Genomic DNA, 27958 nt, shown 5'->3' on the forward strand with positions numbered 1-27958 from the left:
TGTAGTATGATTCCACCTTATTCCTAAATTGTCCTTTTGCATATCTGATGACTCTGCGGAGGTCGTAGCGGGACTTCTTGTACTTGTTCCTGTCTTAAGCCGTAGCCTCAGGGTTGTCTGCGATAGAAATTACTATAGGCTTTGACAACAATGTAGTTTCCCAGATACTTAATTACATTTTCTGCACATCTCAATGACACACAGGCTGGGTTGTATAAAACAGCTTTATATTTTTTATTGGTGTTAGACACCTTGTGCGTTCAGCAACAGTAGTGTTCCTAAAGCATGAGAAAATACAACATACAGTAATTTATGAATGAAAATACATACATCATACACAGCCTCAAGGTAAAGCCCAGGCCCGTTAGAGAGTATCTTTATGTGTTCAATTACTGAACAGAGTTGGATAGTTAAGCCCTGATAATAAATGGCAACATTGTTGGTAGTTAAATGATACACTTACTCTGAAAAGGACAAAAATAAAAACACTTTTCATTCACATTCTTTTTGCCTAACTCTATGCCATGTATAGACAGCATTTTAAACAGGGATAAATAAAACACCAGAGACACTGTACTTAGAGGCATAGCAGGCTAAGGCACGCACACATTACACTAAGTGGCCAGTTTATTAGGTACACCACTCCATTCACAAAAATGGTTTGATCCTACAGACAGTGAGTCACGTGGCCGTGGCTTGCTTTATAAAGCAGACAGGCATTGATGCATTCAGTTACTGTTCGACTGACATTAGAATGCACAAAACGAGTGACCTAAGCAACTTTGAGCGTGGTATGATTGTCGGTGCCAGGCACGCTGGTTCCAGTATCTCTGGAATGGCCGGCCTCCTGGGATTTTCATGGGTTTACCGAGAAGGGTGCGACAAACAAACATCCAGTCAGCAGCAGTCCTGTGGGTGAAAACAGCTCATTGATGAGAGGTCGAAGGAGAATGGCAAGAATCGTGCAAGCTAACAGGCGTGCAAGTGAACACTCCTATCAGCTAAAAACAAGAAGAAGCAGCTCCAGCGAATCACCAACACTGCTGCAACTGAAGAGTGGAAAAACTTTGCCTGGTCCGACGAATCCCAGTTCCTGTTGCGTCATGCTGATGGCAGAGTCAGGATTTGGCATAAACAGCCATGCCTGCCCCACCCTGCCTGGTCTCAATGGTACAGGTGTAATGTTTTCCTGGAAAATATTAGATCCCCTGATACCAATTGAGCAACGTTTCCATGCCCCAAATAATTCAGGTCGTTCTGGATGCAAAAGGGGGTCCGACCCGGTACTGGATAGGCGTACCTAAGAAACTGGCCACAAAGTATATCTCAAGACCATCTTTCTACCCATAGGGCAGTTTATTGTACCACAACTGGCCAAGCTTGTGCCATGAGAGCATTACATTGTAAAAACACTAATAAAAGGTATTGAGGAAAAGTCAACAGGTAAAGCCATACCTCATATTTCACATGCATGTCTTTCAGACATGTATTGCCGTCTCCCATACTTACACACACGTTCCTCAACACTTTGACTTACAGCCAAATACACACATACGCTACATACACATCCAGTTCTAAGTGCCGACAGTGAGAAAGTGACCTCAGTGAGACACAACCAAGTGGTTAAACATGTGACCATGCGGTCCCTTTTCATCCTTATCCAATCACAACGACATTCATAAGTCATGACTGTGTGCGCTAACTACCCCACTCCTAGAGTCCACCTCACGGCGTTCCCCTCAGAGTTGTTTGGGTGGAGGGGGAGGGAGGGCAGGGTGGGAGGGGGACCCATGCTCCCTGTGCTCCAGGAGTGTGGGAGGGGGAGGGTGGGACAGGGGAGGGTGGAGAGCGGTTCCCGCAGACGGTCCGCTACGGAGAAGCACGGACAAGAGCGGATAGAGCGCAGGACGGCATCTTCTAGAGGGAGAGAAAGGGAGATCATATGATAAGATTGTACTTCATTCAGATGTGTGTAAATAAGAGGTTTTAGGGCAAATAGGTTAAGTGCAAATCTGAATTGAGTGAGAGTGTGTGTATCCTTACCCTCCACTCCACACGGGGGAGTCAGTAAGGTCTTGGCCTGGCTGTTTCCGGCCTGGGCAGCCCGCTGATAGAACCCTACTGCTGTTCTGAAACACTGAGGCACCCCGAACCCACTCTCATAACACTGGCCCAGGAACAGCAGGGCCTCGCTGTCCTACACATACCGAAAGAGAAACACACATCTGGTTCACATTACACTGAACTGAGAACAGGTTATGATGGATGAGTGAGATATAATGACAGTTGTTGAGTTTAAGTGTAGAGGATGTCACTCACTCCGCTCTCTGCTGCCATCTTCAGGTAGTGCACCGACTTACGGCCGTCTCTGACTGGCTCCTGTGAGAACAGGGAACCCAGATACACTTGGGCCTGAGAGAGAAGGGAACGAGAGAAACAGGAAAACAGAATAAGACGACTTAAAATCATTGACTTTCAATGTCGTCTTTTCGGCCAAGTCACACAATCATGACACACACTTTCCTCTCACTCACCTCTTTCAGTCCAGCTGAGGCAGCCTGTTGCAGCAGGCTGATGGCTGAGTCCAGGTCCTGCTGTGTGCTCTGCTGCCCTCTGCTGCCAAGGAGGAGTTTGGCACAGCGGTACTGAGCCTGACTGTGACCTCCAGACGCTGCCTGGCTGTAGAAGTGAAGAGCCTGGAGAGGGAACACGATGAGGGGAGTCAGGAGAGAAATGGGACAGGGAATTACGAATATCCCCAATGTTAAAAGTCCAGATTTCGACTGTGTGTCATACATTTGATTGTGTGAGTGTCAGTGTGTATGTGTGAGTTGCAAGTGTTTCTTACCTTCTCCCAGTCTTTGCCTACTCCCCTGCCTTTCTCGTAGCAGACTCCAGTGTTGAACTGGGCCTTGCAGTAACCCCGTCTGGCTGAGGCCAGGAAACAGGAGAAGGCTGCATCATAGTCCCCAGTCTTAGCACTCTCCAGACCGATGATGTTGAGGACTACAGGAACACTGGAGTCGGCCACCTGCTGGAGGTTCTGGGCCGCCCCTGCTAGAGCATCCTAAAGATCACAGGGTCAGAGGTCATGAACAGGATGCCGCTTCACAATCAGACAGGAGTTAAACAGAGGATCAGCCTAAAAACATACCTGCTCATTCTGCTGCGGAGGCGCTTCTCGCTTTCTGGCTCTGCGTTTGTCTTCAGGATGGGAGGACTTTGAGAAGGACGTCTCCTCTAACATGGGAAGATTCAAGAATAAAATGTGTGCATGCGTTTAGGCCTGTGTTTGTAAATCAAGTAATCTGGTAGGCATGAATATGTAAAGACTAACTATAACTATAATATAACTATATGAGTACAATTTCATTGATTCATAAGAGAAATATAGTTACCCTGACCAAACACTGTTAGAACGTAAAGGGCGGCAGGTAGCCTAGAGAGGAGAGCCAGCAACCGGAGGGTTGCCAGTTCGAATCCCGGGTCCGACGGGAAAAATCTATCGGGAAGTGAGCTGGCAACCAAGGGCTGCTGGTATTAAATCCTAGATGCCATTGAGAAAGGCACTTAAACCCCACAACAACAGCACCTCTCCAAAACCTGTGTGTGTGTCGTTCGGAGAGGTCGGGTTAAAAGCGTCAAATAAAGTCACATTTTGGTTGAGACCTTGTCTGCAATTGGCCAATAAAGTGATTTTAATCTCTTGAAGGTAGAATGTGAGACTGACCTCTTCCAGAGGAGTGGTGACATTCAGCGAGGAAGCTGTCAGCGATCACATCTCCATGGAGCTGGTCAGAGCTGCTGTAGCTGTTACTACTACCGCTGGTGCTGCGTTGCTGGGCCTGCTGTCTCTGTGGCAGACAGCTCACACTCCTCCCTCTGGGCAGCACATCACAGCGAGACACTGGACGTACACAAAAGGAAGGAGATCAGACTCATTCTGCATTCATGTACTTTTAGAATGCTAACACACACACACACACACACACACACACACACACACACACACACACACACACACACACACACACACACACACACACACACACACACACACACACACACACACAAAGGGAGTTTCAGAGTTTCCACATCCATCTGAACGTCACACCTTAAAAATCATTCACTGGATGAATTGCTTGGGATTCTAGTGGTTGTGGCATAACTCACGCATCTCCAGTAGGACTCGGTAGTCAAACTTCTGCAGGGTACCCTGTATGGCCGGGCATCCTGTGTTGGGATTGGGTTCGGCCCCAGAGGAGACCTGAGAATGGACCCTCCTACAGATCTGCATCAACAGAACGGCAGCTGCACCCTAGAGAACGGTCATACGTCAACTTCACCATCGCCAGGGAAATAAATGTTTGAAAATTTGGGAAAGCGTGTCTGTAGTCTACATTTTAGGTGGAAGAGTGACGGTTTACTGGGAATGTTGGGTAATGTGTTTGTGACTGCGTGTTGGTTTCGTGGCCAGGTCATACCCAGCACACAGCATCCAGAACAGTGTAGCGCGGGAGCCCATCGTAGCAAAACTGAGAGGTCCTCTTCTTCCACCTCTTGTCTCCATCCTCCCCTTTCTGAGAGCTGAGAGAGATGGAAAGAGAAAGGTAAAAGTGGAAAGAGTAAGAGAGAAAATAAAAGTGGGTGATATGAGTGACATTTTTATAGACTTGTAGAGTTGTATTAAGCCATCACGGCAGGAGCCTCAAACGAGTCACGAGAGAGGGTGCTGGTCCCCATTTCCCAACAGCAGTCTACATGCACAGCAGAGACAGGCCAGGGCCCACAGGATGATGCAACCAGCTGCAAGGCTAGCGAGGAAGGAGGAAAATGAAGGGATGAGGTACCTGCTGTCGGGGGAGTGCCGGCTGGTGGAGAGGAAGGTGGAGGAGTGGATGACCTCATCCTCCACGTGATGATTCTGAGACAGACGCAGGGGGGCGTTGCCATGGCACCGGCTAAAAACTGGGGGGGGGGGGGGGGGCAAGATGGGTTGTATTGAGTTAGCCTGGAAGATACTGCTGATACCATCTGCATTTCCGCTGCACATTTAATAGTGGGTTAAAGTCACATGCACAGAGCACAAGCATTAGTCTTTTTTAATATTTCATATGCATTTTAATAAGAGGCAGTCTTAAGTAGTTGTGTATTCTGTGCAACACAGGTCTTTATCGTCATAAGGACGTTCAAACCACAAAACATAAGGCGTCACTAAACAGGTTACAGCAGCGGTTGGTTAGTCAATGTTTTGTAAACAGACGCCCAACCGGCTGAGACCAAAACAGGCTGGCTGATCACGGTTGGCACGGTGGAGGCTAGCCAACTGAACTCAACTCCCCGATTGGAGTTGCCTGCAAACCCGACGTTGAATTGCATAGAATTCATCTTCGGGCAGAAATGAGCGTTTGACTCAGGAAAGTTTCCTCACGCGACCTCTACAAGCCAGAATGTTGAATAAAATGATATTTTAACGTACTTCACCGGTTGTCCACGTGGTTGGTCCTTTTGACGGTAGGATTACGAGACAATATAATATGCACAGGAAAGTATAATTACATCAACTTTTCAAAGTACTGAAAGTGCATTCGTGTTTCCTATCACCTGAAGCATGCACATAACCAAATAAACATTTGCATGAACTCTGCAAGTATGCATGCATCTCGTGAATCCATTTTTATCTTGTGCGCTTGCTTAAGGTGATAGAAATCTGAATACATTACCAGTGCTTTGAAAAGTTTGTGATTATATACTAAACAAAAATATAAAAATGCAACATGTAGTGAACATTTTTCCATAGGCACAAAAAGCTTACTTGTCGCAAATTTTGTGCACAAATTTGTTTACATCCTCTTCACCAGGTCTTGACCTGACTGCAGTTCTCTGTTGTAACAGATTTCAGTGGGCAAATGCTCACCTTCGATGGCCACTGGCACGCTGGAGAAGTGTGCTCTTCACAGATGAATCCCGGTTTCAACTGTACCGGGCAGACGGAGTCCTGTGAGTGAGCGGTTTGCTGATGTCAATGTTGTGAGCAAAGAGCCCCATAGTGGCGGTGGGGGTATGGTATGGGCCAGGATAAGCTACGGACAACACAATTGCATTGTATCAATGGCAATTTGAATGCACAGAGATACCATGACGAGATCCTGAGGCGCATTGTCGTGTCATTCATCCGCCGCCATCACATCCATGTTTCAGCATGATAATGCATGGCCCCATGCTGCAAGGATCTGTACACAATTCCTAGAAGTGGAAAATGTCCCAGTTCTTTCATGGCACGCAAACTCACCTGACCTGTCACCCATTGAGCATGTTTGGGATGCTCTGGGTCGACGTGTACGACAGTGTGTTCCAGTTCCCGCCGATATCCAGCAACTCCGCGAAGCCATTGAAGAGCGAGACAACATTCCACGATCAACAGCCTGATCAACTCTATGCGAAGGAGATGTGTCGCACTGCATGAGGCAAATGGCGGTCACACCAGATACTGACTGGTTTTCTGATCCACGCCCCTACCTTTTTTTAAGGTACACTACATGACCAAAAGTATGTGGACACCTGCTCGTCGAACATCTCATTCCAAAATCATGGGCATTAAAATGGAGTTGGTCCCCCCTTTGCTGCTATAACAGCCTCCACGCTTCTGGGAAGGCTTTCCACTAGATGTTGGAACATTGCTGCGGGGACTTGCTTCGATTCAGCCACAAGAGCATTAGTGAGGTCGGGCACTGACGTTGGGCGATTAGGCCTGGCTTGCAGTCGGCGTTCCAATTCATCCCAAAGGTGTTCGATGGCGTTGAGGTCAGGGCTCTGTGCAAGCCAGTCAAGTTCTTTCACACCGATCTCAACAAACCATTTCTGTATGGACTTCACTTTGTGCACGGGGGCATTGTCATGTTGAAAAAGGAAAGGGCCTTCCCCAAACTGTTGCCACAAAGTTGGAAGCACAGAATCGTCTGGAATGTCATTGTATGCTGTAGCAGCCCCAGACCATTATTCCTCCTCCAAACTTTATAGTTGACATTATGAATTAGGGCAGGTACTGTTCTCCTGTCATGCGCCAAACGCAGATTCGTCTGTCGGAATGCCAGATAGTGAAGCGTGATTCATCACTCCAGAGAACACGTTTCCACTGCGCCAGAGTCCAATGGCGGTGAGCTTTACACCCCACCAGCCGACGCTTGGCAATGCGCATGGTGATCTTAGGCTTGTGTGCGTCTGCTCTGCCATGGAAACCCATTTCATGAAGCTCCCGACGAACAGTTCTTGACGTGACGTTTCTTCCAGAGGCAGTTTGGAACTCGGTAGTGAGTGTTGCAACTAGAGGTCAACCGATTTAATCGGCAAGGCCGATTACATTGCATTCCATGAGGAAACTGCGTGGCAGGCTGACCACCTGTTACGCGAGTGCAGCAAGGAGCCAAGGTAAGTCGCTAGCTAGCATTAAACTTATCTTTAAAAAAAAACTTAAATCTTCACATAATCACTAGTTAACTACACACGGTTGATGATATTACTACGTTAGCTAGCTTGTCCTGCGTTGCATATAATCAATGCGATGCTTGTTAATTAATCATCGAATCACAGCCTACTTCACCAAACGGGGGATGATTAAACAAAAGCACATTCGTGAAAAAAGCAGAATCGTTGCACGAATGTACCTAACCATAAACATCAATGCCTTTCTTAAAATCAATACACTTTTTTTTTTTTAAACCTGCATATTTAGTTAAAAGAAATGCATTATAGCAGGCAATATTAACTATGGAAATTGTGTCACTTCTCTTGCGTTAATTGCACACAGAGTCAGGATATATGCAACAGTTTGGGCCGCCTGGCTCGTTGCGAACTAATTTACCAGAATTTTACATAATTATGACATAACATTGAAGGTTGTGCAATGTAACAGCAACATTTAGACTTAGGGTTGCCGCCCCGTTCTATAAAATACGGGACGGTTCCGTATTTCACTGAAAGAATAAATGTTTTGTTTCCGAAATGATAGTTTCCGGATATGACCATATTAATGACCAAAGGCTCGTATTTCGGTGTTTATTATATTATAATTAAGTCTATGATTTGATAGAGCAGTCTGCCTGAGTGGTGGTAGGCGGCAGCAGGCTCGTAAGCGTTCATTCAAACTTTACTGCGTTGTCCCAGCAGCTCTTCACAATGCTTGCTTCACAGCGCTGTTTATGACTTGAAGCCTATCAACTCCTGAGATTAGACTGGCAATACTAAAGTGCCTATTAGAACATCCAATGGTCAAAGGTATATGAAATACAAATGGTATAGAGAAAAATAGTCGACACATTTAAGTCATTTAGCACGTCTTAAACTTCTTAACTGGGAATATTGAACCACCAGCTTTCACATGTTCTCATGTTCTGAGCAAGGAACTTAAACTTTAGCTTTTTTACATGGCACATAATGCACTTTCACTTTCTTCTCCAACACTGTGTTTTTGCATTATTTAAACCAAATTGAACATGTTTCATTATTTCTTTGAGACCTAATAGATTTTATTTATGTATTATATTAAGTTAAAATAAAAGTGTTCATTGTTCATTCAGTATTGTTGTAATTGTCATTATTACAAAATATATATATTGATTAATCGGTATCGGCTTTTTTTGGACCTCCAATAATCGGTATCAGCGATGAAAAATCATAATCGGTCGACCTCTAGTTGCAACCAAAGACAATTTTTACACGCTTCAGCGGTCCCATTCTGTGAGCTTGTGTGGCCTACCACTTCACTGCTGAGCCATTGTTGCTCCTAGATGTTTCCACTTCACAACAATAGCACTTACAGTTGCCCAGGGCAGCTCTAGCAGGGCAGAAATTTGACAAACTGACTTGCTGGAAAGGTGGCATCCTATGACAGTAGGATCTTCTACTGCCAGTGTTTGTGTATGGAGATTGCATGGCTGTGTGCTCAATTTTATACACCTGTCAGTAACGTCTGTGGCTGAAATAGCCAAATCTACATAAACAATATAGACAAAGGTGTCTTTATTCCCAGTCATGTGAAATTAACAGATTAGGGCCTAATTTATTTATTTAAAATGACTGATGTCCTTATATTAACTATAACTAAAATCTTTGGAATTGTTTCCTGTTACGTTTATCTTTTTGTTCAGTGTACTTTCCTGTGGGTATATTGTCTCTTATTATTTCCGCCAAAAGGACCAATCGCACCAACAACCGGTAAAGGATGTTAACATATCATTTCATTAAACATTCTGGCTTGTAGAGGTCGTGAGATAACTTTCCTTATTCAAAATGTCTGGTTTCCAGTCAACGATTCGAGTTGAGTTTAATCGGCTAAGTGAAGGCAGTGTCAATTTAAGTACCCATATAACAACGATTTGTGGAGCAGAAAGTAGTACCTAAATGCTGGTTTACGCATACACTGAGCATGATCTGCCCCAGTTTTAAAAACAGACTTCCTGCATAAGTTAGTGCATTCTCGAACTTTAGAGAACTTACGCGCTAGCAAGCATGTCAATGATTTTAGTTCGTGCGCATAACACTAACGTTACTCTCATGCCAAATCAAATATTAACTAGCTGGACAGCTAATTTATTTGCAAATCTAGATAAAACAATATTACACTTCTATAGAAAAATCTAGCAAACTTCGACCCGAGTGCATGAACAAGGCTGGTTAGTTAAAGTTAATGGAGAAAATTGTTAATGATATTAAGTTTACCTCTTCCAACAAACCCTTGTACTCTCCACATATTTCTTTGTCCTAGAGCGAGTCTCAAGATTAATATTTCTACATAATTGCGCTAAATGAGTCTCTTAAAAAATATTCAGGGGAGTTCTCTCCATGAGTACTGTAACGTTAGCTCTAGCTAAATAGAAAAATTAAGTATTGAACAGTCACGAATTATTTAGGAAGGTGGCGGGCAACGTCACCCGGAAATAGCAAAACGTGAAGTGATGCAAGAAGGTTGTTTGCGGTTACACATTGCCATCTAGCGGCTGTCTAGAACAAATCTAATAAAAAAAATGTTTAACCTTTATTTAACTAGGCAAGCCAGTTAAGAACAAATTCGTCTTTACAATGACGGCCTACCCCCCGACCAAACCCTCCCCTAGCCCGGACGACGCTGGGCCAATTGTGCGCCGCCCTATGGGACTACCGATCAGGGCCGGTTGTGAGCGGGAACGAACAAGGGTCTGTAGTGACGTCCTTTAGCACTGCAATGCATTGCCTTAGACCGCTGCACCACTCGAGAGAACGAAATCAAATCAAATCAAATTTTATTTGTCACATGCGCCGAATACAACAGGTGTAGAAAACTTACTGTGAAATGCTTATTTACAACGATGCAGTTTTAAGAAAAATAAGAGTTAAGAAAATATTAAAGCGCAACAATACAGTAACAAATCAAATTGTATTGTCTTGGTCACATACACATATTTAACAGATGTTATTGCTGGTGTAGCGAAATGCTTGTCTTCCTAGCTCCAACAGTGCAGTAGTACAGTATCTAACCATTCACAACAATACACACAAATCTAAAAGTAAAATAATTAATTTTAGAAATATATAAATATTAGGACGAGCAATGTCGGAGTGGCATTGACTAAAATACAGTAAAATAGAATACAGTATATACATATGAGATGAGTAAAGCAGTGTGTAAACATTATTAAAGTGACATGTTCCATTATTAAAGTGGGCAGTGATTCCATGTCTATGTATATAGGGCAGCAGCTTCTAAGGCTTAGGATTGAGTAACTGGATGGTAGCCGGCTAGTGATGGCTATTTAACAGTATGATGGCGTTGAGATAGAAGCTGTTTTTCAGTCTCTCGGTCCCAGCTTTGATGCACCTGTACTGACCTTGCCTTCTGAATGATAGCGGGGTGAACAGGCCGTGGCTCGGGTGGTTGATATCCTTGATGATCTTTTTGGCCTTCCTGTGACATCGGGTGCTGTAGGTGTCCTGGAGGGCAGGCAGTGTGTCCCTGGGGATGCGCTGGGCAGACCGCACCACCCTCTGGAGAGCCCTGCGGTTGCGGGCGGTGCAGTTGCCGTACCAGGCGGTGATACAGCCCGACAGGATGTTCTCAATTGTGCATCTGTAAAAGTTTGTGAAGGTCTTAGGGGCCAAGCCGAATTTCTTCAATCTCCTGAGGTTGAAGAGGCGCTGTTGCGCCTTCTTCACTTCACTGTCTGTGTGGGTGGACCATTTCAGATTGCCAGTGACGTATACGCCGTGGAAGTTGAAGCTTTCCACCTTCACTGCGGTCCCGTCAATGTGGATAGGAGCGTGCTCCCTCTGCTGTTTCCTGAAGTCCACAATCAGCTCCTTTGTTTTGTTGACGTTAAGGGAGAGGTTATTTTCCTGGCACCACTCCGCCAGGGCCCTTAGCTCCCCCCTGTGGGCTGTCTCATTGTTGGTCATCAGGCCTACTACTGTTGTCGTCTGCAAACTTGATGATTGAGTTGGAGTCGTGTATGGACACGCAGTTATGGGTGAACAGGGAGTACAGGAGGAGACTGAGTACGCACCCCTGTGGGGCCCCTGTGTTGAGGATCAGCGAAGTGGAGGTGTTGTTTCCTACCTTCACCACCTGGGGGCGGCCCGTCAGGAAGTCCAGGACCCAATTGCACAGGGCAGGGTTCAGACCCAGGGCCCAAGCTTAATGATGAGTTTGGAGGGTACAGTGGTGTTGAAGGCTGAGCTATAGTCAATGAACAGCATTCTGATGTACGTATTCCTCTTGTCCAGAGGGAATACGGCAGTGTGCAGTGCGATGGCGATTGCATCGTCTGTGGATCTATTGGGGCGGTAAGAAAATTGAAGTGGGTCTAGGGTGTCAGGTAAGGTAGAGGTGATATAATCCTTAACTAATATCTCAAAGCACTTCATGATGACAGAAGTGAGTGTTACAGTGCAATAGTCATTTAGTTCAGTTACCTTTGCTTTCTTGGGTACAGGAACAATGATGGACATCTTGAAGCAAGTGGGGACAGCAGACTAGGATAGAGAGAGATTGAATATGTCCGTAAACACTCCAGCAAGCTGGTCTGTGCATGCTCTGAGGACGAGGCTAGGGATGCCGTCTGGGCCGGCAGCCTTGTGAGGGTTAACACGCTTAAATGTCTTACTCACGTCTGCCACGGAGAACGAGAGCCCACAGTCCTTGGGAGCGGGCCGCGTCGGTGGCACTGTGTTATCTTCAAGGCGGGCGAAGAAGGTGTTTAGCTTGACGTTGGTGTCCGCGACGTGGATGGTTTTCCCTTTGTAATCGGTGATTGTCTGTAGACCCTGACACATACGTCTTGTGTCTGAGCCGTTGAATTGCGACTCCACTTTGTCTCTATACTGACGTTTTGCCTGTTTGATTGCCTTGCGGAGGGAATAACTAAACTGTTTGTATTCAACCGTATTCCCAGTCACCTTGCCGTGGTTAAACGCATTATTTAGCGCTTTTAGTTTTGCGCGAATGCTGCCATCTTTCCACAGTTTGTGGTTTGGGGAGGTTTTAATAGTCACAGTTGGAACAACATCCCCTATACACTTCCTGATGAATTCAGTCACCGTGTCCATGTTTACATGTTATTCTCAGAGGCTACCCGAAACATATACCTGTCCGCATGATCAAAACAATCTGTATACACGGTAGAGTCAATGTGTGGGGGTAGAGATTAGTCAAAGTAATTGAGGTAATATGTACATGTAGGTAGGGGTAAAATGACTATGCATTGATAATAAACAGCGAGTAGCAGCAGGGTGTAACGTCTTTCGTCGGTAGAAGGAGAGGAGGACCAAAGCGCAGCGCGTATCCATAATTTATTAGAATACTTCTCAATATGAACAAAAACAATAAACAGATGAAAAACCAACGAAGCTACAGTCCCGAACTAGTGAACACAGAAAAAAACAGGAACAATCACCCACAAACCAACAGTGAAAACAGGCTACCTTAATATGGTTCCCAATCAGAGACAATGCAAAACACCTGCCTCTGATTGAGAACCATATCAGGCCAAATGACAAACCTCAACATAGAAACACATAACATAGACTGCCCACCCCAACTCACGCCCTGACCATACTAACTAAAGACAAAAACAAAGGAAAATAAAGGTCAGTACGTGACACAGGGTGGCTTGAGTCCGGCAATTTTTAGGGCCTTCCTCTGACACTGGCTGGTATAGAGGTCCTGGATGGCAGGAAGCTTGGCCCCAATAATATACTGGGCCGTACGCACTAACTTCTGTAGCGCCTTGCGGTTGGAGGCCGAGCAGTTGCCATACCAGGCGGTGATGCAACCAGTCAGGCTGCTCTCGATGGTCCAGCTGTAGAACTTTTTGAGGATCTGAGGACCCATGTCAAATCTTTTCAATTTCCTGAGGGGTAATAGGCATTGTTGTGCCTTCTTCACGACTGTTTGGACCATGTTAGTTTGTTGGTGATGTGGACTCCAAGGAACTTGAAGCTCTCAACCTGCTCCACTACAGCCCCGTCGATGAGAATGGGTGTGTTCTTGGCCCTCCTTTTCCTGTAGTCCACGATCATCTCCTTTGTCTTGATCACGTTGAGGGAGAGGTTGTTGTCCTGGCACCACACTGCCAGGTCTCTGACCCCCTCCCTATAGGCTGTCTCGTCGTTGTCGGTGATCAGGCCTACCACCGTTGTGTCATTGGGAAACTTAATGATGGCGTTGGAGTCGTGCTTGGCTGTATTTGTTTGTCTGATTTCGAGGCACAACTCGTGTAACATATGGAATACAGTGAGCTCCAACAGTATTGGGACAGTGACATTTTTGTTGTTGTTGTTTTGCCTCTGTACTCCAGTACTCCAGAAATGATACAATGACTACGAAGTTAAAGTTCAGACTGTCAGCTTTAATTTAAGGGGTATTTTCATTCATATCGGGAGAACCGTTTAGAAATTACAGCACTTTTTGTACCTAGTCCCCCCTTTTTATGGGACCAAAAGAATTGGGACAAATTTACGTATGTATATTAAAGTAGTCAAAAGTGTAATATTTGGTCCCATATTCCTAGCACGCAATGATTACATCAAGCGTGTGACTCTACAAACTTGTTAGATGCATTTGCTGTTTGTTTGGTTGTGTTTCAGATTATTTCGTGCCCAATAGAGATTTATGGATAAATAATGTATTGTGCCATTTTGGTGTTGCTTTTATTTAACATAATATTAGAGTATGTTTCTAATCCTTAAGAGTCTATTGACGTGCCCATGCGTCAGTCTAAGTAACATAATAATCCCCGTCAAAATCCGTCAGTTTAAGCTAGATATATCATGTTGGCCTTCCGCATCTGCGACTGAAGGTGGCCGAGCTACAGCAGTGTTTGTCAAACCATGAGACATCCCAAAAATTGGTCTTTTCACAAAAACCTCTGGAAACTGTTATGACCACTCTATGGAAAGGGGATATACTCATGAACATGGTGGTGTTTGCCGTCTTTGCTCTAACACCCCCACTAGTGTCACGGGACTCGTTTGAAAGTATGGAGGGAACTTTGTGGCAACAAAAATAAGGGGTTAAATATGTGTCCAAAAAACCTAATATGTTTCTTATATCTCCTAGATATAGGACAGACTTCAAAACCATATTCCTTATGACTTCTTTTTTTACAGTCTTTTCTGCCTATCAATGTGTTATTGACTGCATTTCTATGTGCTATAATAGTAAAGGCCAAATTCAATATTTTATTAAATTAAATGTTTGTATATATATATATATTTTTTATACTTACAGGCGTCCTAAACTTCTAAATCAAATAGCTAAATGATCCATGCTAGGATCATCTTAAAACAATTCCAGATGTTAGCTTAGTAAGCCCCCCCCCCACCACAACAGCTTAGACTTTTAGAGTCTCTATTTGATCCCCTCGCCACTCTTGAAGTCGCCCTCTGGGAGTGTCCTCAGCAACAGTAACAACGGAGGGCCCTCTGAGTGAGTTGGTCGGGGCTAGGGGCTGGTTCAAGATTCACCGATTGTTAACGCTTCTCACCACTTGCTTCCTGGATGTCTCTGAGAGCTGTGCCTGTTGCAGCCTGATGACCTTGCTGGCCTCCTTCACCACCTTGTCTAGCCTGTTCTTGTCGCCTACATTAAGATTGCCAAACCAGGCCACCATCGAAAACATCAACATGGATTCAATAAAACTCCTGCAAAACAGTGTCGTCATTGTCTAGCTGACATTAAACGAGTTTATCTTAGTCCCTGCTGTCCCTTTTTTACAAATGTGGTCTTGTTTGTGTGCGGAGGTCATTTAGAATAATTGCCATACATGCAAAGGATGATATTGCGTATTTCTACCTTTCTGTACCTATTCAGGACACACACACACACACACATACATCGCCATGACGAGAATGACATTCCTTTCCATAAGTAGCATTAACAGATCAAGGACGCATGATGTAATTCCGTTACCGTAACTCCGTTACCGGGTGTAAATCCACTTCACTTACTGTAATTCAATAACCAAAAATTTGTTTTTTTTCCCAAACTCAAGTTGTCATGTCAAAGCTGACACCCGATTCTTTCGGCAGATACCTTTTGAATCTTAATTCGGGGCAGATATTTAACAGACTTTTTGGAACACACACGCACGCACGCACGCACGCACGCACGCACGCACGCACGCACGCACGCACGCACGCACGCACGCACGCACGCACGCACGCACACACACACACACACACACACACACACACACACACACACACACACACACACACACACACACACATAAAAACACACCCACACACGCATAGTGCATGCATGTCATAATTTTGCAGGTGTTAGTGTCTGACACATACAAAGGGTCCATTCCTGAACACTGGGTCTCCTGGCAGGGATTAGGGACCCTTGGAAACAACAGGCCCCTTGGCCCTAGGATACTGGTGTGGTGGTTAGCTTTTCTCTTTGCTGCTGTTCCAGGGTTAACAGTGACGCACCATTCTTACTGGAAGACACTCATACTCTTTCACAGAGTTGCAGAGGAGCTGGAACTGTGAAGTCAAGTTTAATCTAACTTAAAATCAACGAGTTATAAATCCTTGTAACCAGACAGTTTCCATGGGGATGATGTACGTCAGAGTTGCCTAGTTTTCCTCAGGCGAATCATCCTAGTTTGAACCTTTTACTGCAGTGGGCTAAAATCAGGGTCACACAGTGTTTCTTGGTAGTCTTAAACAAATCTACTTTGAAACAAAACTATACACCTCACTCACATGGTTATGGGCTTAAAAAAAAGAAGAAACCTGTACCGTGTCAGATATAGAGAATTTTGAGTATGCATCCCAATACTACACTTTATATACAGTACAAGTCATCAGTTTGGACACACCTACTCATTCCAGGGTATTTCTTTATTTTGACTATTTTCTACATTGCAGAATAATAGTGAAGACATCAAAACTATAAAATAACACATATGGAATCATGTAGTAACCACATAAGTGTTTAACAAATCATCTTGGTTTTACCCCGGTTTGAGTTCTGAAGTTTGTCTCCTGTGACTCTGTTTTTGGGGATGGAGATTGGGGGACAGGGAAAGGGCAGGTAGCGGTATGAAATGCAGTGGGGATTTTTCCTCTTTTTGTCACTTTTCTCTTTTCTTTACCCATCTTTCCTCTGTGCTGAAGTTTATGACTTTCTCACCGCCTGCTTGTTCGTAAACAAACAGGTTGCCAGGCAACTCTGGCAAACAGAGCTGGAGCTGGTTGTTAGCGGAGCGGCTCTTTTATCCCCAGCATTGTTCCTCAACGCCCAGGTCCCCCCATCCCTCCCACCCCTCAACCTTCCCCAACCAGTCCCTACACCCATCCAAACCCCCTGACCCCCCCCATCTCAGGAATCTCAAGCCCTCTTCCTCTCATTCAGGTTTCGGGGGGACCCTCAGTACAAGAGGTGGCACTTTGGGTTCACTTCATTTCTGTAGAAAAATGCATCTCTGATCAGGATGGAATGTGTGTGTCTGCTTGCCTATGTATAGTTGGTATTCAAAGGTCTTCTGACATTGTCTGTGTTGCCAGTGTCATATCCTCAAAGTAGGACATCTGGATTAGTGCATAGAGTATTATTATAACCCCTCTTATGAGCCACCTATGCCCCTCCTCATGTTCTATCTATGGCCTATTGAAATGTGTGTGTGTGTGTGTGAGAGAGAGTATTGTGTGTGTGTGTGGAGGCGGGGATGTAAGGGGGGCTATGGGGGGCAGAGGGGGTGTTTCTCTCCCGTTGTCTCTCTCTCCGTCTCCTTGGACACACTGACAGATTCTCAGTCTTACTATGGCCACCACAACGGAGGAAAGGTCTCCTCTCCCTACCCAGATAGAACCACACAGACCCGGCCCAGAACCCATCCTGAGCCAGCTAGAACAATACCAGCCTCACCTAGAACCAAGACTAGAATGTAGTCTAGAACCCAGTCCTGGACCCATCCTAAACCAGGACCAGACTCTATCTCAGACCCCTTTTCCTTCCCCATCCCCGTCCCACCGCGACAGAGAGGAAGAGGAGGATGAGGACGAGGAGGAAGGAGGTAACTCCGGACCAGGACCAGAGCCTGTGGTAGGTGAACATTCGGACCCGGAATGGGTTGAGGAGAGATTCCGTATCGATAGGAAGAAACTGGAGGCCATGCTGTATGGTAAGTTTGCTGAACAGGTGAGACTTGGTCTTGTGGTTATGCATTGACTTCCAGTGTGGTCATAAATTGACCAAGATTGAATCGCGATAGTGCGTTCCATAAATTTGTACGGTTACCTGAGTTGACTCAGAAAAACGTTTGACTTCACAGTACAGTAATTGTAATGCTGTCCACGGTTCTTCTGCATAATATGAATCCTGAGAAGCTCTTAGCATCTGTCTGGCACAGCACCTCCGTATATAATTGCCAGGTCATTAAGCAGCTGTCGTCATTGTTGTTAAGCATGGTTAAAGTTTCTGCCTTGATGATTTATGAGATAAGGTTGCTTGTGCATTCACAGGCGTGAGGCTCAGACAGGGTTGCTGTAGTATCATCATTCCCATTCTGTCATGACAATAGCGTGGAGGTGTCTGTCTCTGTTGGGTATCAGTGCAGAGGCAGGTCTGTGGCAAACTTCCTCCCCTGTGTTACAGTGGAAACTCTGACAGGAGTAGTGAATTAGAGGCTGTTACTTCTCTACCTCAGCCTTGATGTGGAAGAATCTGAGTATCTGAGCGGCTTCATGTTGTTCATAGAGTGTGTGTGTGTGTGTGTGTGTGTGTGTGTGTGTGTGTGTGTGTGTGTAAAAGAGAGAGAGAATGGGTGTTTGCATGGGTAGTCCTGTGAATAAGCCACGCAAATCACACTGTGCCAGCCAGCCAGTTTTTGATAAACATCATATTCTCTTTCCCCTAAGTGTTAGTTAGCATGCTGTGTTGGGACTGAGATCTGGGACGTTAGGGTGTGAATAATAACTATAGAGGGATAGGCCTCCTAGTTGTTTTCCATCAATTTATTGAGTGTGACACTGTTTGTTATTTAATTTCTGGTGGGGTAGGGGGTCCATGCGTCAGTGAAATACTTTTGACGCGATTAGCTGTCTCTGGGGCTGGCTTTTGGTGCCCCCCATTCCCTCTCTCTCCGCCCCATGCTGCTCGCTCGCCCATTCCTCGGTTTCGGGGGAGCGTAACCCATGGCGATCAGAGGACAGGGGGCTTTTTATGGGGGCTCCCCCCTCACCCTGTAAATGTCATTGTGAAGCGATGGCCTTTTAAAAAATGTTTACCTTCCAGCCCTCGTCCCCCCTCTTCTCTGCAAATTTCAACTCTCCCTGTTTAAATGTTGACCCTTAGATCTCACATACTTCTGTCTTTGAAGAAAAGTGTTGCTTAGACACAAGCAAACCATTAACCAGTAACCCTGTCTGATTATTGTTGATATTAGATGAATGTGTGTTTGTATATCTTTATACCTCCGATTATGTGCAATAAGTTACTCTCTCTCTACCTTTTTGTCTCTCTCTTCTCTTTCACTCTCCGCTCTTTCTGTTTTCTCAGCCCCTAGACATGGAGAGGGACTTACAGGTGAAGAGTTCTTTGAGAGAGTAAGTATGCAGAACGAAGGTCACACTGACACTGAGAATAAAGGATGGAGATAAAATAAATCAAATGATAGGCAGACATTCATATAATGTGGAAAATAACTCACTGAAATGAAACTACATGCAATTAAAAGTCTACAGATTTACCAGAGGAAATCTGTATAGAGAACATGAAAGGTCACAGACTGACTGTCGACATTGTTTCTCAGCAATTTGTCATTGTTACGGCGGTGATGAACCTCTTTGAGATGCTAATTAAGTATTGTCTTCTCTGAATAGGACGTGTTTTGGTGTGTGTGTGTGTGTGTGTGTGTGGGATGTATGGACTGGTGTTACTCTCGTGGTAAAACACCTGTCTTTCGGACTCCTTCGTTTCTCTGTCTCACTCACATATTGACACCTGTTTTTTCTGGCATTTTGTCTTGCAGGTGATGGTGGAAACTAACACCCAGGTGAAATGGCCATCCAAGCTGAAAATAGGAGCCAAGTCAAAGAAAGGTGATGTTACCTCTATCTGATCTAGAACACCTGACACCTCCATACTCAAACAAGCTGTCTCAATCTGTCTCAATCTCCTATACAACTTGATATTCAATATTATACAAAAGATTTAACAGAGTCTGCCTGCTACTATGTCTTTTAGATTAAATGTTTGTATCCTGTCTCTTGTATCGATAATGCAGACCCCCATGTGAAAGTGGATGGGAAAAGAGCTAATGTTCTAGAGGCCAAAAAGAAAATTCTAGAACTTTTGGAGACAAAGGTGAGTGTCCTAAACTGAGGTATAATCAAATACCTCACATGTAATTAAGTCAACTAACTAAATACAGTTAGTTAAACCCATGTTCTCCTGAGCCAGGTCAACAAGGTGACCCTGAAGATGGACGTGGCCCACACAGAACACTCCCATGTGATCGGGAAAGGGGGCGGGAACATCAAGAAGGTGATGGAGATGACATCATGCCACATCCACTTCCCCGACTCCAACCGCCACAACGTCACTGGAGAAAAGAGCAACCAGGTACTGTCTCTAAGTAACCCAGAACAGTTTCTTAGCAACTGTCTCTAATCAACCAGGTACAGCACCTTAGTAACTGGATATTGTCCCTTAGCAACCAGGTACTGCCTGTTAGTTATTGTCCTTAAGCAATCTTATTTTGTCTCTCCCCTCTCTCTGCCTCCCCTGTCCAGGTGTCCATCGCTGGGCCTGTCCAAGGGGTGGAGGCAGCCAGGAAGAAGATACGAGTCGGTGTCTCTCCATCTTAATGCATGGGTTGCCTTCATCTTTATTTTGTGCATGTGATCTATACACCATCATGACCTCTCACCCTTCCCTCTTCTGTGTCCCTCAGGACCTTCAGCCGCTGGTGTTGACCTTTGACCTACCAGTGACCCTGGTGTCCCAGGCCCTGCCGGACGCTGCGTCGCCGGTCATCCAGCAGGTGGCGCAGGCTCTGGGGGTCAGTGTGAGCTTTAGGGCCCAGCCCAGACTGTACAGCAGCTGCTGTGTGGTTAGAGCACTGCAGGGCAATTCCGTCGCCATCAAGGTCAGTGGAACACAGATGTACTGAGAGCCACACACACAGACACACACACACACACACACACACACACACACACACACACACACACACACACACACACACACACACACACACACACACACACACACACACACACACACACACACACACACACACACACACTTACTTTCATAAAGAGAAACCTCCACTTGAAATAGAATATTAATTTAATATGATTCTATATATGCACACATTCTCTCTCTCTCTCTCTCTCTCTCCCTCTGTCTCTGTCTCTGTCTCTCTCTCTCTCTGTCTCTGTCTCTCTCTCTCTCTGTCTCTGTCTCTCTCAGTCTCTCTCTGTCTCTGTCTCTCTCACTCTCTCTCTCTCTCTCTCTCTCTCTGTCTCTGTCTCTCTCTCTCTCTCCCTCTGTCTCTCTCTCTCAATTCAATTTCAATTCAATTTCAATTTCAGGGGCTTTATTGGCATGGGAAACATATGTCTACATTGCCAAAGCAAGTGAAACAGATAATAAACAAAAGTGAAATAAACAATAAAAAATGTACAGTAAACATTAAACACACAAAAGTTTCAAAAGAATAAAGACATTTCAAATGTCATATTATGTCTCTCTCCTTCTCTCTCTCTCTCCCTCTGAACCCTAACAGAAGGCAGTGTGTGTGCTGATGGAGCTGCTGCTGGGGTCAGAGCTCGGGGCTGGGGGTCAGGGTGGGGTCATGGGGGTGGTCAGCACCCAGCTGGACGTGACCTCCCAGCAGCACCTCTTCCTGCTGGGGCAGAACGGAGCCCACTTCATGGGGGTCATGCACCAGACCCAGACCCAGATAGTTCTGCCAGACCTCAGCGCCCCACAGAACCCCCCCTCACTGCTCATCCAGGGAAGCCCAGACGGAGTGTGTCTGGCCAGGCAGCAACTCATGGTGAGGAGCGGTCAAAGTTGACGTTTTTATTTTGATTGATTATTTGATTCAACCAGACAGACAATTAGATTACAGGTAAAAGTGGAACCTTGTTCACCGTGGAGAGTTTTCTAAGAGAGGACCCGTAAGAAAACCCTCTGTTGTCGTTCTACAGGACTGTCTGCCTGTGTGTCTGATGTTTGACATGCGTGAGGATGGGGAGGCAGACCCTCGTAAACTGGCTCAGATGATGCAGAGTCTGGGGGTCTTCATCAGCGTCAAACCCAAAGTCAAACAGACTGCCAAGGTACAATAGTGCTATAGCAAGTGTTATAGTCAAATTATTGCTAAATGTTTGGTACTTTAGTGTCTGATGAAGTAATGTACTGTGTTGGACTATATTTCCTGGTTTGTATGACATGGGGAGAATCTCAATTGCATACTCCTCGCGTCCTCTTTCCTCGCCTCCTTCTCAAAATCCCTTGGATGAGAAAGCGGTCCCTCCCCTCTGACCATCGCCTCCAATGGGTTTTGAGAAGGAGGTGGGGAGAGAGGAGAGAGGATAGAGGACATGAGGAGTATGCAATTGAGATTCTCCCATTGTTTTGTGTGTTGGACTACATTTCCTGGTTCGTATGACATGGTGTTGTGTATTGGACTACATTTCCCAGTCAGTGGTGGTAAAGGGTCTGGAGAGGAACATCTCCAGTCTGTACGAGGCTCGGAGGCTGCTGCTAGGGCTGGAGTCCAGCGAGGTCGCCATGACAGCCAAGATAAACTCTGACCCTAGGCTGGCCGGCAACGGGCTGACCAACTACTGGCTCAACATGCTGCTGCAGCAACTCCGCCTCTCCGACCATGGTGTGTGTGTGTGTGTGTGTGTGTGTGTGTGTGTGTGTGTGTGTGTGTGTGTGTGTGTGTGTGTGTGTGTGTGTGTGTGTGTGTGTGTGTGTGTGTGTGTGTGTGTGTGTGTGTGTTAGTGTCTTTTCATTTACGTATCACTGTTTTCACCTGTCCTATTCTAATCTCTAATCTGATCTCCATTTGTTTTAGGCTCAGTGCCCACCACTGAGGCTGTGATTGGCTCTTTTTCCCAATCTAAACCCCACCCGTCACCTCCACCAGGCCTGACTCCGCCCTCTGAGGAAGTGAGGATGGGACTGAAGGGGAAAGAGAGCAGGCAACTGGAGAAGGTGTGGAGAGATCGGGACACCGTCAGATCCCAGTATTAATCCATATAACTAACATGCAACACTACAAAAAACAACCACATTTACCCCTCTCGTACTAGACTCCGTGAAGTACTGTGAGAATTTGAGAGAGTGAGCGATATAATGGATTGATACCACAGGAGGCTGTTGAGGGGAGGACTGCTCATAATAATCACTGGAACGGAGTGAATGGAATGGTATCAAACACATAGAAACTATTTGTTTGATGAGTTCAATTCCATTCATTCTGTTCCAGCCATTACTATGCGCCTGTCCTCGCCAATTAAGGTGCCACCAACCCCCTGTGATTGATATAGTAGTAAGGCGTTTCTCTGCAGGGGATTTGATTCTACAGTTGTCCTAAGGGTGGTGCTATTGGATCAGTAGGATCAGGTTTGACCAATGAGATCACCTCTGTTTACCCAGATCCCAGAAAACGAGGATCCGTCCGGCCTGTCCGACGAGGACGAGAGCCCTGGTTCGATGACATCAGAGCTGAGTGATGTCATGAGCCAGGTCAGGATGATGAGTCGGAGGAGCAGCCTCCAGGGTCCTGAAGTGTGCAGGTTCCTCAACCAGGGGAGACGCCACTCAACAGGCCAGGTCATGAGGTGAACACATTCACACTAGGGAGTTTACTGTGACATTATGTTGTTCCGAGACACAATGGGTGAGGTTAGGATTTTGGTTGGATAGGCCCAAATATCTGTGGATTTGATGTTAGATAGGAGCCCCTGTTTTTTTTCAGAAGGGAATGAAAAACTATAAAACAAAACATTTGCATTTTTATCTTAATTTAGTAGATGTTTAGCCTTTTGTTCTGCTGTTTTTTAATATTGCCTCTGGAAAATAACAAGAGAATTTGGGACCGCAGGGTTATTTTTTGCAGTTTAGCAACACTCATTCTAAATAATAATGTCAGAAAGGTACAGGTATTGCATTTATTCATTCCCTCTCACCAGTATCATGTCTCAATGTTCCTTACTGCCCTTGGATTAGTTGAGAGAGCTACTTGGCTAAGTGAGTCCTACAAAACAGCTTTCACACTCTGTGGCTCAGACCTGACCTTGGTCTCGCTGCCGCTGCTCTGTTGCAGACTGTTGGACGGAGAGATGGAGGGAGGACGGCGTGAGAGACGCAACAGCCTGAGAGAGATGGAGGGAGGGAGGGGTGATAGTAGACGGAACAGCCTGAGAGAGATTGGGGGAGAGAGGAGTGACACTAGACGGAACAGCCTGATGAGGGATTTGACTCCGACTCAGGACACTCTCACTGATGTGTCAAGGAACGAGGTGAGACTCCCTCTGATTACAAATGATTTGTTAACAGGTTTGTTGCAGCTAGAACTTTAAAAAAAACCCGAATGAGAAATATAGAGGAGCATATTATGTGTCACACGGTGTGACTTTGTAGACTGTCTCACCAACTGATTTGACCTCTTTCTTTGAGTCTTACAAAATCAAATTTGAAGAATTTGTGTTTGTGGTAGTTGTTGTTTTTGCCCTTATTTGTCCACTTGGTGCCCCTGAACCAAAGGTTACCGTGGGGATAACATGTTTATCTCCACGGTAATGGCAGGACGCGCTAGGTCAAGTCATCTTCTGTTCTGTTCTCTCAGTAAATCAGGTCCGAACATAACTGCATTTTTCTCCTTTATTTTACTGGCTTTGTCCACCTTTTCCTGTTTCTGCAGGATTATGACTATGAGATGAAGAAACTGCTGGCAACTAGAGGTTAGACCTTTTTAAATGCTTCTGCCTTGTTGTGTGATCAGAAGCCCAGCTCATTAAAAACATCCTTTTGGTTTGTCCAGGGTTCAGTCACACAGAAAGGTATTTTTGGACCTGCAGAGGAGTCCTTCCAAGAGGGACCCATTTAGCAGCTGCACCTGGCCAAATTAGCTTTCATCGCATATCATTGGGATGGGTCACTTGCCACTGTCTGTTATTGAGAGACGAGGCAGCTCGTGTTTGTTATTCAGATCAGTGACGGAGGGAACCCATTAATGAGCCAGAGCCTTGAGAGAGAGGACCTATTTACGTGCTGCACATTGCCAGAGAGGTGATGGAGGGGATGCACTTATGGGCTGCGCCGTGCCAAAGTTAGATAGAGGATCATTGCTACTCCCACTGAATGTACACACTCTGGTGTCTGATACACTGTCTCAGCCACACAACCACACATGCACGCACGCACACACACACACACACACACACACACACACACACACACACACACACACACACACACACACACACACACACACACACACACACACACACACACACACACACACACACACACACACTCTCTTTACCATCATTCAAAATGAGGGATATTCTGAGGATCTTTAGCCAAATGGTTCTAAATTCCCTCAGTGTTGCTTTATGGGATTATGAATTAGCAGTTTGAATGAGCCATCTGCCTCGTGGTCATTACGATACTCATGTGTCTATCTATGAGAGCTAGACACACACACACACACACACACACGTGCGCACGCACACACACACCGTTTTTTTTTTTACACATCACACACTCCTACATGGATCCTGTAATACACACTCTCACACTAATTTCAATGTGTTTAGCATCTATGCCTATGAGATTCTTCATTAAGTATTATGTATCAGTGCAATTAAACACTGTTAAATGAAATACAATTAAACACTGTTCTCTGTCTGCATTATTCAACACCTGACAACCACGGCTTACCAATTAAACCACTGTGTCTGCTTGTGAGTGATTTATATTTATAACTTGGTGTGTATGTTTCTTAGAGTAAGTTATGTGTGTGTTTGTTTTTGTCTGTGTGTCCATCTGATCTGTCTATGGCTGCGTTTACACAGGCAGTCTAATTCTGATATTTTGCCAATAACTGGTCATTTGAACAATCAGATCAGATCAGATCTTGAGCCAATAATTTGTCCGAAAAAAAATCAGAATGGGGCGTCCTGTGTTAACGCAGCCTACGTGTGTGTGTGTGAGATGTATTTTATCTCTACTCTCCCAGCCATGCAGAGGAATCCGGTGGTGACAGAGGTTCGGACCCCCACTGATACCTGGAGTGGTCTGGGCTTTTCTAAGTCCATGCCTGCCGAGGCTGTTAAGGAGCTACGCAACGTCAGCCGACGCAGCTACAAACCTTACCTGGTAAACACTGGCCAACAACAACAGGTACAACTGCTAATATCTTACCTGTACTAGAATCCCTATAAACCCTACCTGACAAACCCTGGATAGCAACAGGTACAGCTCACCTTACTAGCTACTATTAGATTACCTGGGGAAAATTGGCCCGAATGGTTTAAACCAGCATTAAACCAGCATCACCTGTGATGCTATTTCACCTGTACTAGGGTTATCATCTTACCTGCTTTTACATCAACCAACGATCCATTTTCAATGGGCTGTATTGGTGACCTGTCCTCTTGGTTTATCAGCCGTCAAGCAGCTGGCCTCGCTAAATGCTCTGTGGACAGCCACTGAACACCACGCTAATTTGGGTTAACAGATACGAGTGGGAACTGTCTGATGACTTCTGTGTTGTTCTGCGCCAGGGGATTTAGGAGTGCGTATCTGTGTTCCGCCTGATTATAATTTTTTTGCGAGCTTGGAGAGGCATTGAGCTGGGTGAGAGTTTGTTTAGGAATATGATTATTCTCAGTGTTATTTGGCTCGACTGGTTTTCCTGCACTGAGAAATGCCAAGAGCCGGAGAGAAACTGTGAGCACCAATTACCACCCTGTCTCATCCACTCATCCTCAGGGAGGGAGAGAGGAGAGAGTGAGTGAGAGAGGGGGTTGGAGGAAAAGTGAGGAACAAAGCGAAGGGAGTATAAACAAGCGGAATATATGCAATTAAACCCCATCTCTCCCCCATCCTCTCTCCCACTATTTTCTGCCTTTTGCTCTCTCTCTCTCTCCATGTAGACATGGGGCCCGCAGAATGCAAAGGAGAAAGTGCCCAATGGCAGTAATTCAGAGAACTGGCGTGACAGACGTGGATCATCCTCTTCATTCTCCCCCATTTTCCCTTCTCCATCTTCCTCCTCCTCTTCCTCCCCCTCTAACTTCTCCTCTTCCTTCTCCTCCACGTCGTCCTTCCCGGCATTTGCGTCTTCAACAAACAGACCCCGAACCGATAAAACCTGTACGTTTCTTTGTGTGTCTCTAACAGAAAGGGTGTGTCTACAAAGAGAACTTTGAATGAAATGCAATTCCAATGTCTGGCTGATCTTCAATGTAGTCAGTATCAAAGATGTGCTTTAAATGTCTTCCATCTGAGAGCTATAAAAAGATGTGAGAGAGACTTTGTTATGCTTTCTGTCGTAACTGTTCCTTCTATCACTCCCCTACTCTCCCCATTCCTCCCTGACCTCTTCACTTTTGACCTCTGACCCCTAGCGGAGAGCTTCCTGAGCTGCAGTAACTACTTTGAGTGCATGTCCTCTGTGAGGGCGTTGACTGCTAGCCAGCGGAGCTCCTCCCCCCAGCCTACAGACGATCTCCCAGAGCTCCTGAGCCAGCTCGGTATGGGGAAGTACGTCGACGTGTTCCAACAGCAAGAGGTACAGACAGACAACTAGCGCCCCCTGGGGCATAGGAGTAACACATTCACAGAGAAACAGGTCATTCCTCTATCTGTTGAAGTAGCCTACATAGGCAGGACTGACTAAGATGTTTTCAGTGGCACAGAGGATGACTCAATGAGCATCCAGTCATCTATGTACTGTCTGAGTAACTGTGTGTTTCATGCCCCTATTTCTGCAGATTGATTTCCAGACTTTCATGACTCTGTCTGACGAGGATCTGAAAGAGGTGGGAGTGTCCACGTTTGGAGCGAGAAGGAAGATGTTACTGGCCATCTCAGGTGAGTGATCGGTAAACACCATATAAAACCAACACACTTTTTTAATGGGGACACCTTATGTATAGATCATCTCTCTCTCTCTTCTCTCTCTCTCCATCCATCCATACATCCAGACCTAAACAAAAGCAAAAGGAAACTGTCAGAGACGCCTGCTGTGAAGCCAGGTTACCTAGAAGGTGGGGCAAGTGGCCGGCTCCCACGAATCATAGATGAGGACACCGCTGCTCAAAGAAACCACTGGTGAACCCCACACAACATTACCTAACCTGGGTAGAACTGCCTGTAAAAACAGATCCCCGATCAGATTGGCTTCCACATATCCTAACCTTGGTGGCAAACCCAAAAATGACT

At 45.5% G+C, this 27958-nt stretch overlaps 2 protein-coding genes across 3 annotated transcripts; one reads left to right on the forward strand and one right to left on the reverse strand.

The window, feature by feature from the left end:
• Window positions 1-210: 210 nt before the first annotated feature.
• Window positions 211-9934, reverse strand: LOC120048171 (DAP3-binding cell death enhancer 1-like). Of its 2 annotated transcripts, none has more exons than XM_038993922.1 (11): window positions 9718-9934; window positions 4851-4968; window positions 4485-4587; window positions 4174-4318; window positions 3731-3907; window positions 3155-3240; window positions 2849-3067; window positions 2535-2696; window positions 2320-2412; window positions 2044-2197; window positions 211-1914 (listed from the first exon to the last, which is right to left on the reverse strand). In XM_038993922.1, exons 1-11 carry the CDS (start codon window positions 9746-9748, stop codon window positions 1703-1705), a joined length of 1500 nt encoding a protein of 499 aa, XP_038849850.1. In that variant the 5' UTR covers window positions 9749-9934; the 3' UTR covers window positions 211-1702. The 2 variants fall into 2 exon arrangements, with proteins under 2 accessions (XP_038849850.1, XP_038849849.1); XM_038993921.1 differs by having other exon boundaries at window positions 211-1917.
• Window positions 9935-17302: 7368 nt separating this feature from the next.
• Window positions 17303-27938, forward strand: bicc2 (bicaudal C homolog 2). Its single transcript, XM_038992557.1, has 19 exons — window positions 17303-17663; window positions 19040-19086; window positions 19512-19581; window positions 19767-19846; window positions 19943-20104; window positions 20275-20328; window positions 20436-20630; window positions 21273-21545; window positions 21700-21831; window positions 22196-22385; window positions 22578-22717; window positions 23162-23346; window positions 23832-24027; window positions 24429-24468; window positions 25749-25888; window positions 26668-26728; window positions 27142-27305; window positions 27508-27607; window positions 27721-27938. The coding sequence occupies exons 1-19, from the start codon at window positions 17303-17305 to the stop codon at window positions 27849-27851; spliced, it is 2721 nt and encodes a 906-aa protein (XP_038848485.1). The 3' UTR covers window positions 27852-27938.
• The last annotated feature ends 20 nt before the right edge of the window (window positions 27939-27958 follow it).

The sequence above is a fragment of the Salvelinus namaycush genome, chromosome 5 (genome assembly GCF_016432855.1).
Source record: "Salvelinus namaycush isolate Seneca chromosome 5, SaNama_1.0, whole genome shotgun sequence".
NCBI classification, from domain to species: domain Eukaryota; kingdom Metazoa; phylum Chordata; class Actinopteri; order Salmoniformes; family Salmonidae; genus Salvelinus; species Salvelinus namaycush.

Excerpts from the sequence above, each read along its gene's own strand:
- LOC120048171 (XM_038993921.1), bottom strand. The coding sequence starts at position 9,748 with ATGTGGAGAGTACAAGGGTTTGTTGGAAGAG. Across the intron at positions 3,908-4,173 it reads CCGAGTCCTACTGGAGATGC|TGTCTCGCTGTGATGTGCTG; the intron begins GTGAGTTATGCC and ends GTGTACGTCCAG. Across the intron at positions 2,198-2,319 it reads AGATGGCAGCAGAGAGCGGA|GACAGCGAGGCCCTGCTGTT; the intron begins GTGAGTGACATC and ends CGGTATGTGTAG.
- bicc2 (XM_038992557.1), top strand. The coding sequence starts at position 17,303 with ATGGCCACCACAACGGAGGAAAGGTCTCCTCTCCCTACCCAGATAGAA. Across the intron at positions 19,847-19,942 it reads TAGAACTTTTGGAGACAAAG|GTCAACAAGGTGACCCTGAA; the intron begins GTGAGTGTCCTA and ends CTCCTGAGCCAG. Across the intron at positions 22,718-23,161 it reads AGAGCAGGCAACTGGAGAAG|ATCCCAGAAAACGAGGATCC; the intron begins GTGTGGAGAGAT and ends CTGTTTACCCAG.